This window comes from Pygocentrus nattereri, chromosome 18 (assembly GCF_015220715.1).
Source record: "Pygocentrus nattereri isolate fPygNat1 chromosome 18, fPygNat1.pri, whole genome shotgun sequence".
NCBI lineage: Eukaryota > Metazoa > Chordata > Actinopteri > Characiformes > Serrasalmidae > Pygocentrus > Pygocentrus nattereri.
In genome coordinates this window covers 31,297,997-31,310,881 of record NC_051228.1, presented here as the reverse complement: position 1 = coordinate 31,310,881, position 12,885 = coordinate 31,297,997, and the positions used below count along the sequence as shown (strand labels likewise).

The 12,885-nt window shown below is 40.7% G+C and overlaps 1 protein-coding gene across 1 annotated transcript in view; it reads left to right on the top strand.

Moving 5' to 3' along the window:
- The window catches only part of pitpnab (phosphatidylinositol transfer protein, alpha b), a 39,302-nt gene that overhangs the window by 5,504 nt on the left and 20,913 nt on the right, over positions 1–12,885 (top strand). Inside the window, exon 2 of the mRNA XM_017681893.2 lies at positions 5,230–5,260. Coding sequence (XP_017537382.1) covers positions 5,230–5,260 — 31 coding nt within the window. The remainder of the gene's footprint in view (positions 1–5,229; positions 5,261–12,885) is intronic.

Genomic DNA, 12,885 nt, shown 5'->3' with positions numbered 1-12,885 from the left:
ACACCTTTGGGATGAACTAGAACAGAGATTCCGAGCCAGGATCTCTTGTCCAACATCAATGTCTGACCTCACAAATACTCTTCTGGATGAATGAGCAAAAATTCCCACATACCCTCTCCAAAATCTTGTTATAGAAGGTTGGCATAGCTGCAATGGGGGACCAACTCCATATTAATGCCTATGGATCTAGAATGGGATGTCATAAAATCTCCTGTAGGTGTAACGTGTAGGTGTCTCAATACTTTTGTCCACTATTTTATTCATAATTTATCATATCATATCATCATTGCAGTATCTAACAATTATATTGTGCAACCCTGATTTACACTATAGTCAATAAAATAGCAAATTTTCATAAGATTTTACAAACATCTACATTTTTTTTATTTTACATTTAGCCGATAAATTGTTGGGAATTTTCATAGTTTTCCATGAGACAACAACTCAACTCCAGAATCTGCAGAGCCAGTTGCTCTCAACAGTTGCTACCTAGAGCTGCATCTGAGCTTCAACTGGCAGCAAAGTTCATTCTCTGATGGAGGTTTGATAATTTGATCAGCACAACTCAGATTTAGGTTGTTTACTCATGGTCAAGTCTCATTGGGAGCTTGGCAGTGTTTGCAAACTAAAGTGACAATGCTGGCTCTTCTTATTACACATGAATGCATTTTATAATAAGGCCACAATAGCAAAACACTAGGAACAGAAATAAAATGTAATTAGAATGTGATGGTGCTGTAGCAGGAGGAATTTGTGCTTAGTAGGGCTAAAAGTATACTGGTGAAGTATACTCAGAACGCATCTCTTCGACCTTGGCTATTTCCATGTAGTTGAAAGGCTACTGGTTCCACTAAATATGAAGGCATCTCTGCTGTAAAATATCCAGAAATGCAAATGCCCCATGTCCAGGCTGGTGCCATTTGACCTGAAGGTATTTAGGTTATAGTAGTAATATTAGGCTAGTCTAAGTTATAGTAATGATGTTGAGGTTGGTGTAAGTTATGGTAAGGATGTAATAATGGTGATGTGGAAATGTTACCAGTTATGGTAATGATGGTAAGGGCAGTGTCGGTTATAGTAACAATGGTATTGATTATGAGGGTCGTGTAGGTTATGATAATGATGGTAACGATTGTGAGGGTCATGTAGGTGATGGTAATGATGGTGATGTGAAGGTAGTGTAGATTATGGTAATGATGGTGAGGGTGGTGTAGTTGTGGTAATGATGGTAATGATGGAAAGGCTGTATAGATTATGGTAGTGATAGTGAGTGTAATGTAGGTTATGATAAGGTATAATAATGATGGTAATGATGGAAAAGTAGTGTAGGTTTTGGTGATGATGGAACTGACAGACGGGTAAAGTAAGTTATGGCAATGATAGTGACGAGATAGTGACACAATAGTGCAAGTTATGATAATGATTATAATGATGGAAGTGTTGCATAGGTTATGGCAATGATGGCGAAGGTGATGTGGGCTATGGTAATCATGTTGGTGATAGTATATGTTATGGTAAAAGCTGTATAGATTGTGGTAATGGAGGAGTAGTGTAGGTTATGTTTATGATGGTAATGATGGTGATGGTAGAGTAGGGTATAGTAATAATGGCAATGATGGAAAGGTAGAGTGGGTTATGGTAAAGGTGGTGAGAATAGCATAAGTTATGGTAATGTTGGTAAAGATGAAAATGTAGTGTAGGTCATGGTAATGGTGAGGAAAGTTCAGGTTAAGGTAATGATGGTGAGGATAGTGTAAGTTATGGTAATGATGGTAATGATGGAACGGTAGAGTTTGTTATGGTAATGATGGTGAGGGAAGTGTAGGATATGGTTATAGTTGAGGGGTAGTGTAGGTTATAATTATGGCGGTAATGATGGTGAGGATAGTGTTGTTTATGGTTATAGTTGAGGGGTAGTGTAGGTTATAATTATGGCAGTAATGATGGTGAGGATAGTGTTGGTTATGGTTATAGTGGAAAAGTAGTGTAGGTTATGATCAGGGTGGTAATGATGGTGAGGATAGTGTTGGTTATGGTTATAGTGGAGGGGAGGTGTAGGTTATGATTATGCCAGTAATGATGGTGAGGGTAGTGTTGGTTGTGGTTATAGTGGAGGGGTAGTGTAGGTTATGGTCATGGCGGTAATGATGGTGAGGGTAGTGTTGGTTATGGTTATAGTGGAGGGGAAGTGCAGGTTATGATTATGGCGGTAATGATGGTGAAGGTAGTGTTGGTTATGGTTATAGTGGAGGGGTAGTGCAGGTTATGATTATGGCGGTAATGACGGTGAGGGTGGTGTTGGTTATGGTTATAGTGGAGGGGTAGTGCAGGTTATGATTATGGCGGTAATGATGGTGAAGGTAGTGTTGGTTATGGTTATAGTGGAGGGGTAGTGCAGGTTATGATTATGGCGGTAATGACGGTGAGGGTGGTGTTGGTTATGGTTATAGTGGAGGTGTAGTGTAGATTATGATCATGGTGGTAATGATGGTGAGGATAGTGTTGGTGATGGTTATAGTGGAGGGGTAGTGTAGGTTATATTTATGGCGATAATGATGGTGAGGGTGGTGTTGGTTATGGTTATAGTGGAGGGGTAGTGTAGGTTATGATCATGGTGGTAATGATGGTGAGGATAGTGTTGGTTATGGTTATAGTGGAGGGGTAGTGTAGGTTAAATTTATGGTGGTAATGATGGTGAGGGTGGTGTTGGTTATGGTTATAGTGGAGGGGTAGTGTAGGTTAAATTTATGGTGGTAATGATGGTGAGGGTGGTGTTGGTTGTGGTTATAGTGGAGGGGTAGTGTAGGTTATGGTCATGGCGGTAATGATGGTGAGGGTAGTGTTGGTTATGGTTATAGTGGAGGGGAAGTGCAGGTTATGATTATGGCGGTAATGATGGTGAGGGTAGTGTTGGTTATGGTTATAGTGGAGGGGTAGTGTAGGTTATATTTATGGTGGTAATGATGGTGAGGGTGGTGTTGGTTATGGTTATAGTGGAGGGGTAGTGTAGGTTAAATTTATGGTGGTAATGATGGTGAGGGTGGTGTTGGTTATGGTTATAGTGGAGGGGTAGTGTAGGTTAAATTTATGGTGGTAATGATGGTGAGGGTGGTGTTGGTTATGGTTATAGTGGAGGGGTAGTGTAGGTTAAATTTATGGTGGTAATGATGGTGAGGGTGGTGTTGGTTGTGGTTATAGTGGAGGGGTAGTGTAGGTTATGATCATGGTGGTAATGATGGTGAGGGTAGTGTAGGTTATGGTAATATTGAAGGGGTAGTGTAGGTTCTGATCATTCCGATAATGATGGAGAGGATAGTATAGGTTATGATTATAGTGGAGGGGTAGTGCAGGTTATGATTATGGCGGTAATGATGGTGAAGGTAGTGTTGGTTATGGTTATAGTGGAGGGGTAGTGCAGGTTATGATTATGGCGGTAATGATGGTGAAGGTAGTGTTGGTTATGGTTATAGTGGAGGGGTAGTGCAGGTTATGATTATGGCGGTAATGATGGTGAAGGTAGTGTTGGTTATGGTTATAGTGGAGGGGTAGTGCAGGTTATGATTATGGCGGTAATGACGGTGAGGGTGGTGTTGGTTATGGTTATAGTGGAGGGGTAGTGCAGGTTATGATTATGGCGGTACTGATGGTGAAGGTAGTGTTGGTTATGGTTATAGTGGAGGGGTAGTGCAGGTTATGATTATGGCGGTAATGACAGTGAGGGTGGTGTTGGTTATGGTTATAGTGGAGGTGTAGTGTAGATTATGATCATGGTGGTAATGATGGTGAGGATAGTGTTGGTTATGGTTATAGTGGAGGGGTAGTGTAGGTTATATTTATGGCGATAATGATGGTGAGGGTGGTGTTGGTTATGGTTATAGTGGAGGGGTAGTGTAGGTTATGATCATGGTGGTAATGAAGGTGAGGGTAGTGTAGGTTATGGTAATATTGAAGGGGTAGTGTAGGTTCTGATCATTCCGATAACGATGGAGAGGATAGTATAGGTTATGATTATAGTGGAGGGGTAGTGTAGGTTATGATTATGGCAGTAATGATGGTGAGGGTGGTGTTGGTTATGGTTATAGTGGAGGGGTAGTGTAGGTCATGATTGTTGCGGTAATGATGGTGAGGGTGTGTTGGTTATGGTTATAGTGGAGGGGTAGTGTAGGTCATGATTGTTGCGGTAATGATGGTGAGGGTGTGTTGGTTATGGTTATAGTGGAGGGGTAGTGTAGGTCATGATTGTTGCGGTAATGATGGTGAAGGTGTGTTGGTTATGGTTATAGTGGAGGGGTAGTGTAGGTTATGATCATGGCGATAATGATGGTGAGGATAGTGCTGGTAATGATGGTGAGGGTAGTGTAGGTTAGGTTATAGTGGAGGGGTAGTGTAGGTTATATTTATGGTGGTAATGATGGTGAGGGTAGTGGTGGTTGTGGTTATAGTGGAGGGGTAGTGTAGGTTATATTTATGGTGGTAATGATGGTGAGGGTAGTGGTGGTTGTGGTTATAGTGGAGGGGTAGTGTAAGTTATATTTATGGTGGTAATGATGGTGAGGGTGGTGTTGGTTATGGTTATAGTGGAGGGGTAGTGTAGGTCATGATCATGGCGGTAATGATGGTGAGGATAGTGTAGTTTATGGTTATAGTGGAGGGGTAGTGTAGGTTATGATTATGGTGGTAATTATGGTGAGGATAGTGTAGTTTATGGTTATAGTGGAGGGGTAGTGTAGGTTATGATTATGGTGGTAATGATGGTGAGGATAGTGTAGGTTATGGTTATAGTGGAGGGGTAGTGTAGGTTATGATTATGGTGGTAATGATGGTGAGGGTGGTGTTGGTTATGGTTATAGTGGAGGGGTAGTGTAGGTCATGATCATGGCGGTAATGATGGTGAGGGTGTGTAGGTTATGGTTATAGTGGAGGGGTCGTGTAGGTTATGGTCATGGCGGTAATGATGGTGAGGGTGTGTAGGTTATGGTTATAGTGGAGGGGTCGTGTAGGTTATGATCATGGCAATAATGATGGTGAGGGTAGTGTTGGTTATGGTTATAGTGGAGGTGTAGTGTAGGTTATGGCAATTATATTTTCAGTTCCAGTAGGTTATAATAACGATGGTCGTGATAGGAGGTTGGTGTAGTTTACGGCACTGAGAGATGATAATTGGTGATAATTGTGAAGACCTGTTTGTGCTTGCTTTGTAATATTCATTTCTTTCTCTTTTTGTTTCAGTCGAGTGATCCTACCCATTTCTGTGGAGGAGGTAAGTGTTAACTGATCACTGATTTTTTTTCTCTGTGTGCGCGTATGTGGTGTGAAGCTGAATTTTGTGCTGTGAATTCATTATGACTGCAAAAACATTACGATTCTTCAGGATTTTTATTCGCTTGTATACAAAAGCCTGGCTTTGTGGTTTAGAATGACTGGCTGCCAGTGAGCCGTGAGTCAGGCTGTGCAGGGTATGAATCCTCTCATGCTGTGTCTTCCCTGTATATGCTGTTAAAAAGAACTAATGACTAACTCACTGCCTATCTGTGTGCCTGCCAATGTCAAAAGCTGTCTCAGCAATTCTAGTCTTATCAGCAAGTCTCCCTCTCTCTCTCTATTTTATTATTTAATATTTAAACTTTGGCTCTGTAGTGCACCCGTTCAGGACGAGAGTCAAGCACTCTTAGCCTTTCCCCTCACAGTTAATATTGTATGCTCTATCTTTCTCTCTTTTTTCTTTATGCCTTTTTCATACTGTTCTTTGCTCTCTTTCTTTTTTTTTGTCCCCCTTGCTGCCTTTTTATCTCCCATGATTCTCTAGCGTGTCATTCAATTCAGTAGTTGCCTAGTGCTGAATAGCCAATGAGTTACCTGATATCACCTCTTTCTACCTCTCTCCCTCTCTCTCTCTCTCTTTCCTCGCTTTCTCTCTCTCTCTCTCTCTCTCTCTCTCTCTCTCTGTCCCACTCTTCAGAAGCACATACAACCCCAATTCCAATGAAGGTGGGACATTGTGTAAAACATAAATAAAAACAGAATATGATGATTTGCAAATCCTTTTCAACCTATATTCAATTGAATACACTACAAAGACAAGATATTTAATGTTCAAACGGATAAACTTTATTGTTTTTTGCAAATATTCACTCATTTTGAATTTGATGCCTGCAAAACGTTCCAAAGAAGTTGGGACAGGGGCAACAAAAGACTGGGAAAGTTGAAGAATGCTCAAAAAACACCTGTTTGGAACATTCCACAGGTGAACAGGTTAATTGTAAACAGGTGAGTGTCATGATTGGGTATAAAGGCAGCATCCCTGAAAGGCTCAGTTGTTCACAAGCAAGGATGTGAACAACTGCGTGAGCAAACAGTCCAACAGTTTAAGAACAACGTTTCTCAATGTGCAATTGCAAGGAATTTAGGGATTTCATCATCTACAGTCCATAATATCATTAAAAGATTTTGAGAATCTGGAGAAAACTTGCAAGTAAGCGGCAAGGCAGAAAATCATCATTGAATGCCCGTGACCTTTGATCCCTCAGGCGGCACTGCATTAAAAACCGACATCATTCTGTAACGGATATTACCACATGGGCTCAGGAACACTTCAGAAAACCACTGTCAGTGAACACAGTTCGTCGCTCCATCTACAAGTGCAAGTTAAAACTCTGCTATGCAAAGCAAAAGCCACATATCAACAACACCCAGAAACGCCGCCGGCTTCTCTTGGCCCGAGCTCATCTGAGATGGACTGACAAAAGTGACTGGATGACTGGAAAAGTGTCCTGTGGTCTGACAAGTCCACATTTCAAATTGTTTTTGGAAATCATGGACGTCGTGTCCTCCGGGCCAAAGAGGAAAAGGATTGTCCGGATTGTTATCAGCGCAAAGTTCAAAAGCCAGCATGTCTGATGGTGTGGGGGTGTGTTAGTGCCCATGGCATGGGTAACTTGCACATCTGTGAAGGCCCCATTAATGCTGAAATGTACATACAGGTTTTGGAGCAACATATGCTGCCATCCAAGTCTTTTTCAGGGACGTCTCTGATTATTTCAGCAAGACAACGCCAAGCCACATTCTGCACGTGTTACAACAGCGTGGCTTCGTAGTAAAAGAGTGCGGGTACTAGACTGGCCTGCCTGCAGTCCAGACCCGTCTCCCATGTGTGGTGCATTATGAAGCTCAAAATACGGCAACAGAGACCCCAGACTGTTGAGCAACTGAAGTTGTACATCAAGCAAGAATGGGAAAGAATTCCACCCACAAAGCAACAATTATTGTCCTCAGTTCCCAAACGCTTATTGAGTGTTGTTAAAAGGAAAGATGATGTAACACAGTGGTAAACACGCCCCTGTCCCAACTTCTTTAGAATGTGTTACAGACATTAAATTCAAAATGAGTGAATATTTGCAAAAAACAAGAAAGTTTATCCGTTTGAACATTAAATATCTTGTCTTTGTAGTGTATTCAGTGGAATATAGGTTGCAAAGGATTTGTAAATCATCGTATTCTGTTTTTATTTATGTTTTACACAACGTCCCAACTTCATTGGAATTGGGGTTGTACATTTGTCACGTTTCAGTCATTCAGTCAGTATAAAGTTTCATATTATTGTAACTAAACTTTATATCTTTGAAATTGTAACTTGAAAGGAAAAAGAAAAATGGGTTTCCTATCAAAGTTAGATCAAGTTAATAGAACAGGATTCTGTAATTTCAGACCCCCAATCACACAATACCAAAAGTGCTGGGAGGGTGAAGGCTAGCACAGGGTGACATAATGCTGGGTGATGGGGGGAGACAGGGGGCCATCCCCCCACCCAGAGAGAAGCCAATTGTACTTTCTTGAGCTCCCAGTCATGGATGGTTGTGGCATAACCAGAGATCAAACCCCCGATCTCCTGATATTAGGGCCAACATCCAGATGGCTACACCACTCCAGAGCCCCATGTTGTTGATTTTAAAATGAAAGTAAGTACACATCCTCTACAGAGCAGTTAATATGGCATTTTTCTTATGTAGTGCACTATTTCTGTTTATTGTAACATATTGAAAAAAATTTAAACTTAAGATATAACTTTTTATATGTGTGCCACATTTTATGTTAAATATGTTAAATTCAGCAAATAAACATGAATTGTGTATTAAAATGTGCAGAAGTATGTTCTCTATAGAGGACATGTGAACTTATTTTCACTTAGAAAATCAACAAAACATGTCATTTTTGACATATTTGAGCCATCTCTATATCTAAGTTGTAGTTTGTATCTATTCCTGCAGGCTGTGTGATCAGGGTGATGAGGTCAGGAGAGGAGCCCCCTCCTCAGACCGCATTAAGCAGCTTACCCCAGTGCTAATGCCTGGTCATGAGCAGAGGAGCATTGTGCTCTCAATAAGTGGGCTAAGAGTTCTGTCAAGCAGAACGTCACTGTCATATACCTCATAACTTAAACTCTGTTCTTTTTTTTTTACACTATTTAAAAACACCAACTTCCCTTTACATTGTGGGAACATTTCATGATGAATGGACCAATAGAATTAAATTTGATCAAAATTGAGCCAAAAATTGAATTTCCCATGATCTCAAAGGTAGGGGGTCAGCCAAGATTAGTGTCTTAAGTTTGCACTGGAGCGAAAAAGTTAATAACGAACAAATAATGGAAGCTTACAGTCACCATAGTCACTGGCTTAGCTTTATGCAAACCATCACATCCTCAAACCATGTGGAATTGTTAGGTAATCCTAAAAAGACTTGCTTATGTGCTTCCTGATACTCTATGGCCTACTGTTATCTATGCCAGCATATTTCAGCCTTTACCAGTCGCCCATTTGCAATTGCATTTCCTCATCGTCACGCTTCAGCTATGCCAAAATTTGATTTAAATTTATTTGAAACCCTGTTTGCAATCAATCAAAAGCTTTGGGTGAGGCATAGGGAGGGTTTTTTTAGTGTGAGGCAGGTTTTAAGAGGAAGTCATGGAAAAAAACTCTGAAATTTGGTGCTGCTTATGTTTTGGCAGCCGCTACTAGTGACATTTTAACACTCACCATCCAGGCTGAGAATAATTCTGTCCAAATTCACTTTGTGTGGAAGTGAGTCTTGATCAGCTAGAAGAGCTCAAGGCTGTCACAAGCAAAAATGTGTTTTTACACTTGCACCAAGGGAGTAGCCGGCTTCAGGCAGAGACTTGCAGGACTGTAGGAGGACCTGGATGGCCAACACTTGATATTCCTATTAAGGAGATGCAGGGCCACTGTGAGTTAGAACAGTGTTTCCAAGCCCTGGTCCTAGAGGAACACTGCCCTGCACATGCTTCACTGCTCTCAACACACCTGATTTAGCTAATCAAGACTGTTTCCTGAAAGCATCTTAGCACAAAGATTATTCTCAAATGGTAGCACAGGCATCACGCTGAACATTCTGTCTACCAGTAATGCCAAGATAATGCCAATAAGATTATTTGGACAGTTCATAAACAACTCCTCGGACAGTCCTGCGAGCCTCCGCCCAAAGCTGTTCACAGCATCACTAACTAACACACACACACACACACACACACACACACACACACACACACACACACACACACACACACACACACACTACCTAAACTGCTTATCCTTCTGGGTCACAGTGGGGAGCTGGAGCCTATACCAGCTGTCATTGGCCAGAAGGCAGGATACAGCCTGGACAGGTTTGGGTTTCAAAAACATTTTAATTTTGGCAGAACTGAGTCAGAGTCGAGTTAAGGGACTGTTAAGACAAGAAAAATGAAATTTCAGAAGCATTTTACTTTTTCATTTATGTTTTTCCAGCCATTATATACAGAAATGCAAATGCAAATACATGCTTTGCATCTGAATTTTAATTATGTCTTAAATAATGCACACTCACATGGGAAATGCAATTGTAAATGAACAATTCATTTATCTTCAAATCCGCTTATCCTCTGGGGTCATTGGAGGTGCTGGAGCCTAAGCCAGCAGTCATTTGGGCAGAAGGCTGGACAGGCAGCCTGTCCTTCACAGGGCAGACACGCAAACATCTAGGGGCAATTTAGTATCTCCAATTCGCCTGACTGCATGTCTTTGGACTGCGGAAAGAAAAGCCACACAGACACAGGGACAACATGCAGACCCCACACAGAAAGGACCCTGGTCATCCAGCTGGAGAATCGTACGCAGGCCCTTCTTGCCACACATAAATAAACAACTGAGTGAGCATTTTCTAATTTGCCTTTGAATTAAAAAAAATTTGGGAATATGCTGCCATAGGCTGTCCACAGAAACACACAAAAGTACATCAAACAACTAAAACAGTATTAATATCTTAAAATCTGAAAATCTTTCATACTTTTGTTTATGTTTACAGTTTGTCATATTGTGAAGTGATTGTAGATTGCAACCCCAATGCGGTTTGAGGCAAGCGTGTGATGATTTGGGCATGCACAAAACTTAATTAATCGCTAAAAACTTCTAATAGTTCTTAGCTACATTAGCCTGATAGCTTCATTGCAAAGCTAAAGAAGCAAACTTCAGAACTGAACTTGTCTTGGCTGATCCAATACATTGGAGTAAGGGGACAATAGTGTAAATCTGTAGCTTTAAGTTCACTGCTGTCCTGCTCTTTATGTTAATGGATGCAAATGATATTGAACAGCGAATAAATTTATGCACTGTACAGTCATATGCAAACATACTATCAAATGACATGTTTAGCTGATTTCCTATGATTTCCTTCAAATAATTACACATCCTCTACAGGCAACCCACTTCTACTGTTTATTTGTAGGTACTGTTTATTTGCTGAATGAAACATGTTGAAATATGCACATGTATGGCACATTTAATATTTTGTGTTCTATTTTTTCCAGTATGTGAAACTGTATATAGAAAATAAATAGAAATTGTAGACTAATATATGCAGAAAAATACCATATTTAAAACTGTACTGCGTTATATTGTTTATATTGAGTGACTGAGTCAAAAAGAAAAAATAAACATGATAAAATAAGATGCCTGTGCACTGCGGCAAGCCTTAAATATTAATTTAAGAATCTGAGGCATTGGACTGGTTTTTGCAGGAGTGTTTTGGACAAAGTCATACATCATGACCTACTAAAATCACAGGCACAGACTCAAAAAGACGCAATGTTTAGGTCTCAAATGCAAAATTAACATTATACTAACGAAGATATGACGAAAATAACAGTAAAATGTCCTCAGAAAACACATCCTTCAGCAAGTTTGGATCAAGTTCTCTTTGAAAATTCTTTCACTGCACTCGCAATCATCAGATTAGGGTTAGGGAGGGTCTCTAAATCCCCCTGGACTTACATAGTGTAGCTTTAAGTTTAGTCCTTGTAGAGGATGTGTCAGCTCAACAAGATTTGTCACTTGATTGGGTTCACATTTCTGTGTACAACTATAAGAATGATCAGGATTCAAATACCATTTTGTTTTACTGAGCAATAAACATCTAATCTATCAGCATATAATATTACTATTGGTTGTCAACATTTCAATCGACGGCACAAAAATGTGTAAAGTTGCTCAAACGAACAGTTTGCAGGGATGATCTTGCGTCTCATCCTAACACCGTCAGATCAGCAGTGTTAAATTAACACCTCCAGTGTTGAGTGTTTGTGGTGTACTTTGAGCAGCGGATTAATTAAATGTGTTAGCTGAAGTCTTTTCTGCGCAGGAGCAGGTCTCTTTTAGGCTAAAATGCCATCCCTGTTCCATTCATTTAGGTCAGACTAATGGCTAAAGTATGCTTTTTCTGCCCCGAGGCAGACCCCATTTTACCCCCTGTGCTACTTCCCTATTTCCACCTCACTTCCTCTTTTCCAGTCCAGAAAAGCTCGAAGTGCACCCTGGGTCATTGTCTCTGCCAGAGATTTACACGCACACAGGCACTGTGCTTAAAAACCGAGCATTTCCTATCCGTCAGTGGCTCTGCCCGTCTGACAGACTGTATGCATGATAGCCAGTGTATCAGCCTGCTGTTTCAACACAGCTGATCTGCCTGTAAGCATGTCAGTCAGACTGTCAGTGAATGCTTTAGTGTACTGTAGTAGAAGAGAGTAACACTCAGTCACTTGCTGTCATTTGCTCCGGTACATCTTGTACTGCATCTTCAAATGCCAGTCAGTTCTAAGTGAATCAAGTCTGCACAGGAATGCAGGAAGGTCTTTTAAGCTGGAGGTGCTGACATTTTAAACAGCATATCTATGGCATACAGTGAAATTATATGCATTTATAGCAGACGTTTTTGTATAATTCGCAAAACAGAGCATGTCATAGCATTCTGTATTCTGGGGAAGGACAACTGACACATCAAATGGCTGATGCACATGCTGCTCACTTGTTCTGAGAGAACTTTATGCAAATGAGCTGGAGCTTGGGATCCAGTTGCGATTCACCCATAGCCAAGCTACAAAGACTGAGATTCAATCAATTCAATCCCACCTACCTGAATTTATACTACATGTACCCATCATCCACTTAGAGACATTACACTGTTGGAAATAAAGGTGCTATGCAGGTACATTTTCCAGTAATCAAGGTACAAACCATGTAAATGTACCCTCAAAAGGTTTTAAGATCCAATTCTGAACCTTAAATACATTTTGTTCCAGGTGAAAAGTACATATGTGTACCTTTTCCTAACACAATGTTTTAAAACAGAACACTAAAATAAAAGCCTGGAGACGAGACAGGGTGTGTGGAATCAATACAACTTAGAAAATATCATTTCAATGGATTATGGTACAGTTGTGTTCCTTGACGGAAGGTATGGAGATATGCCTTTGAGGAGATGTACCACCCCAGTGACAGAAGGGATACTGCCCCAGTGACAGTTTAGTACCTTTATTTCTGAGTGTGCAGAAAATGCAGG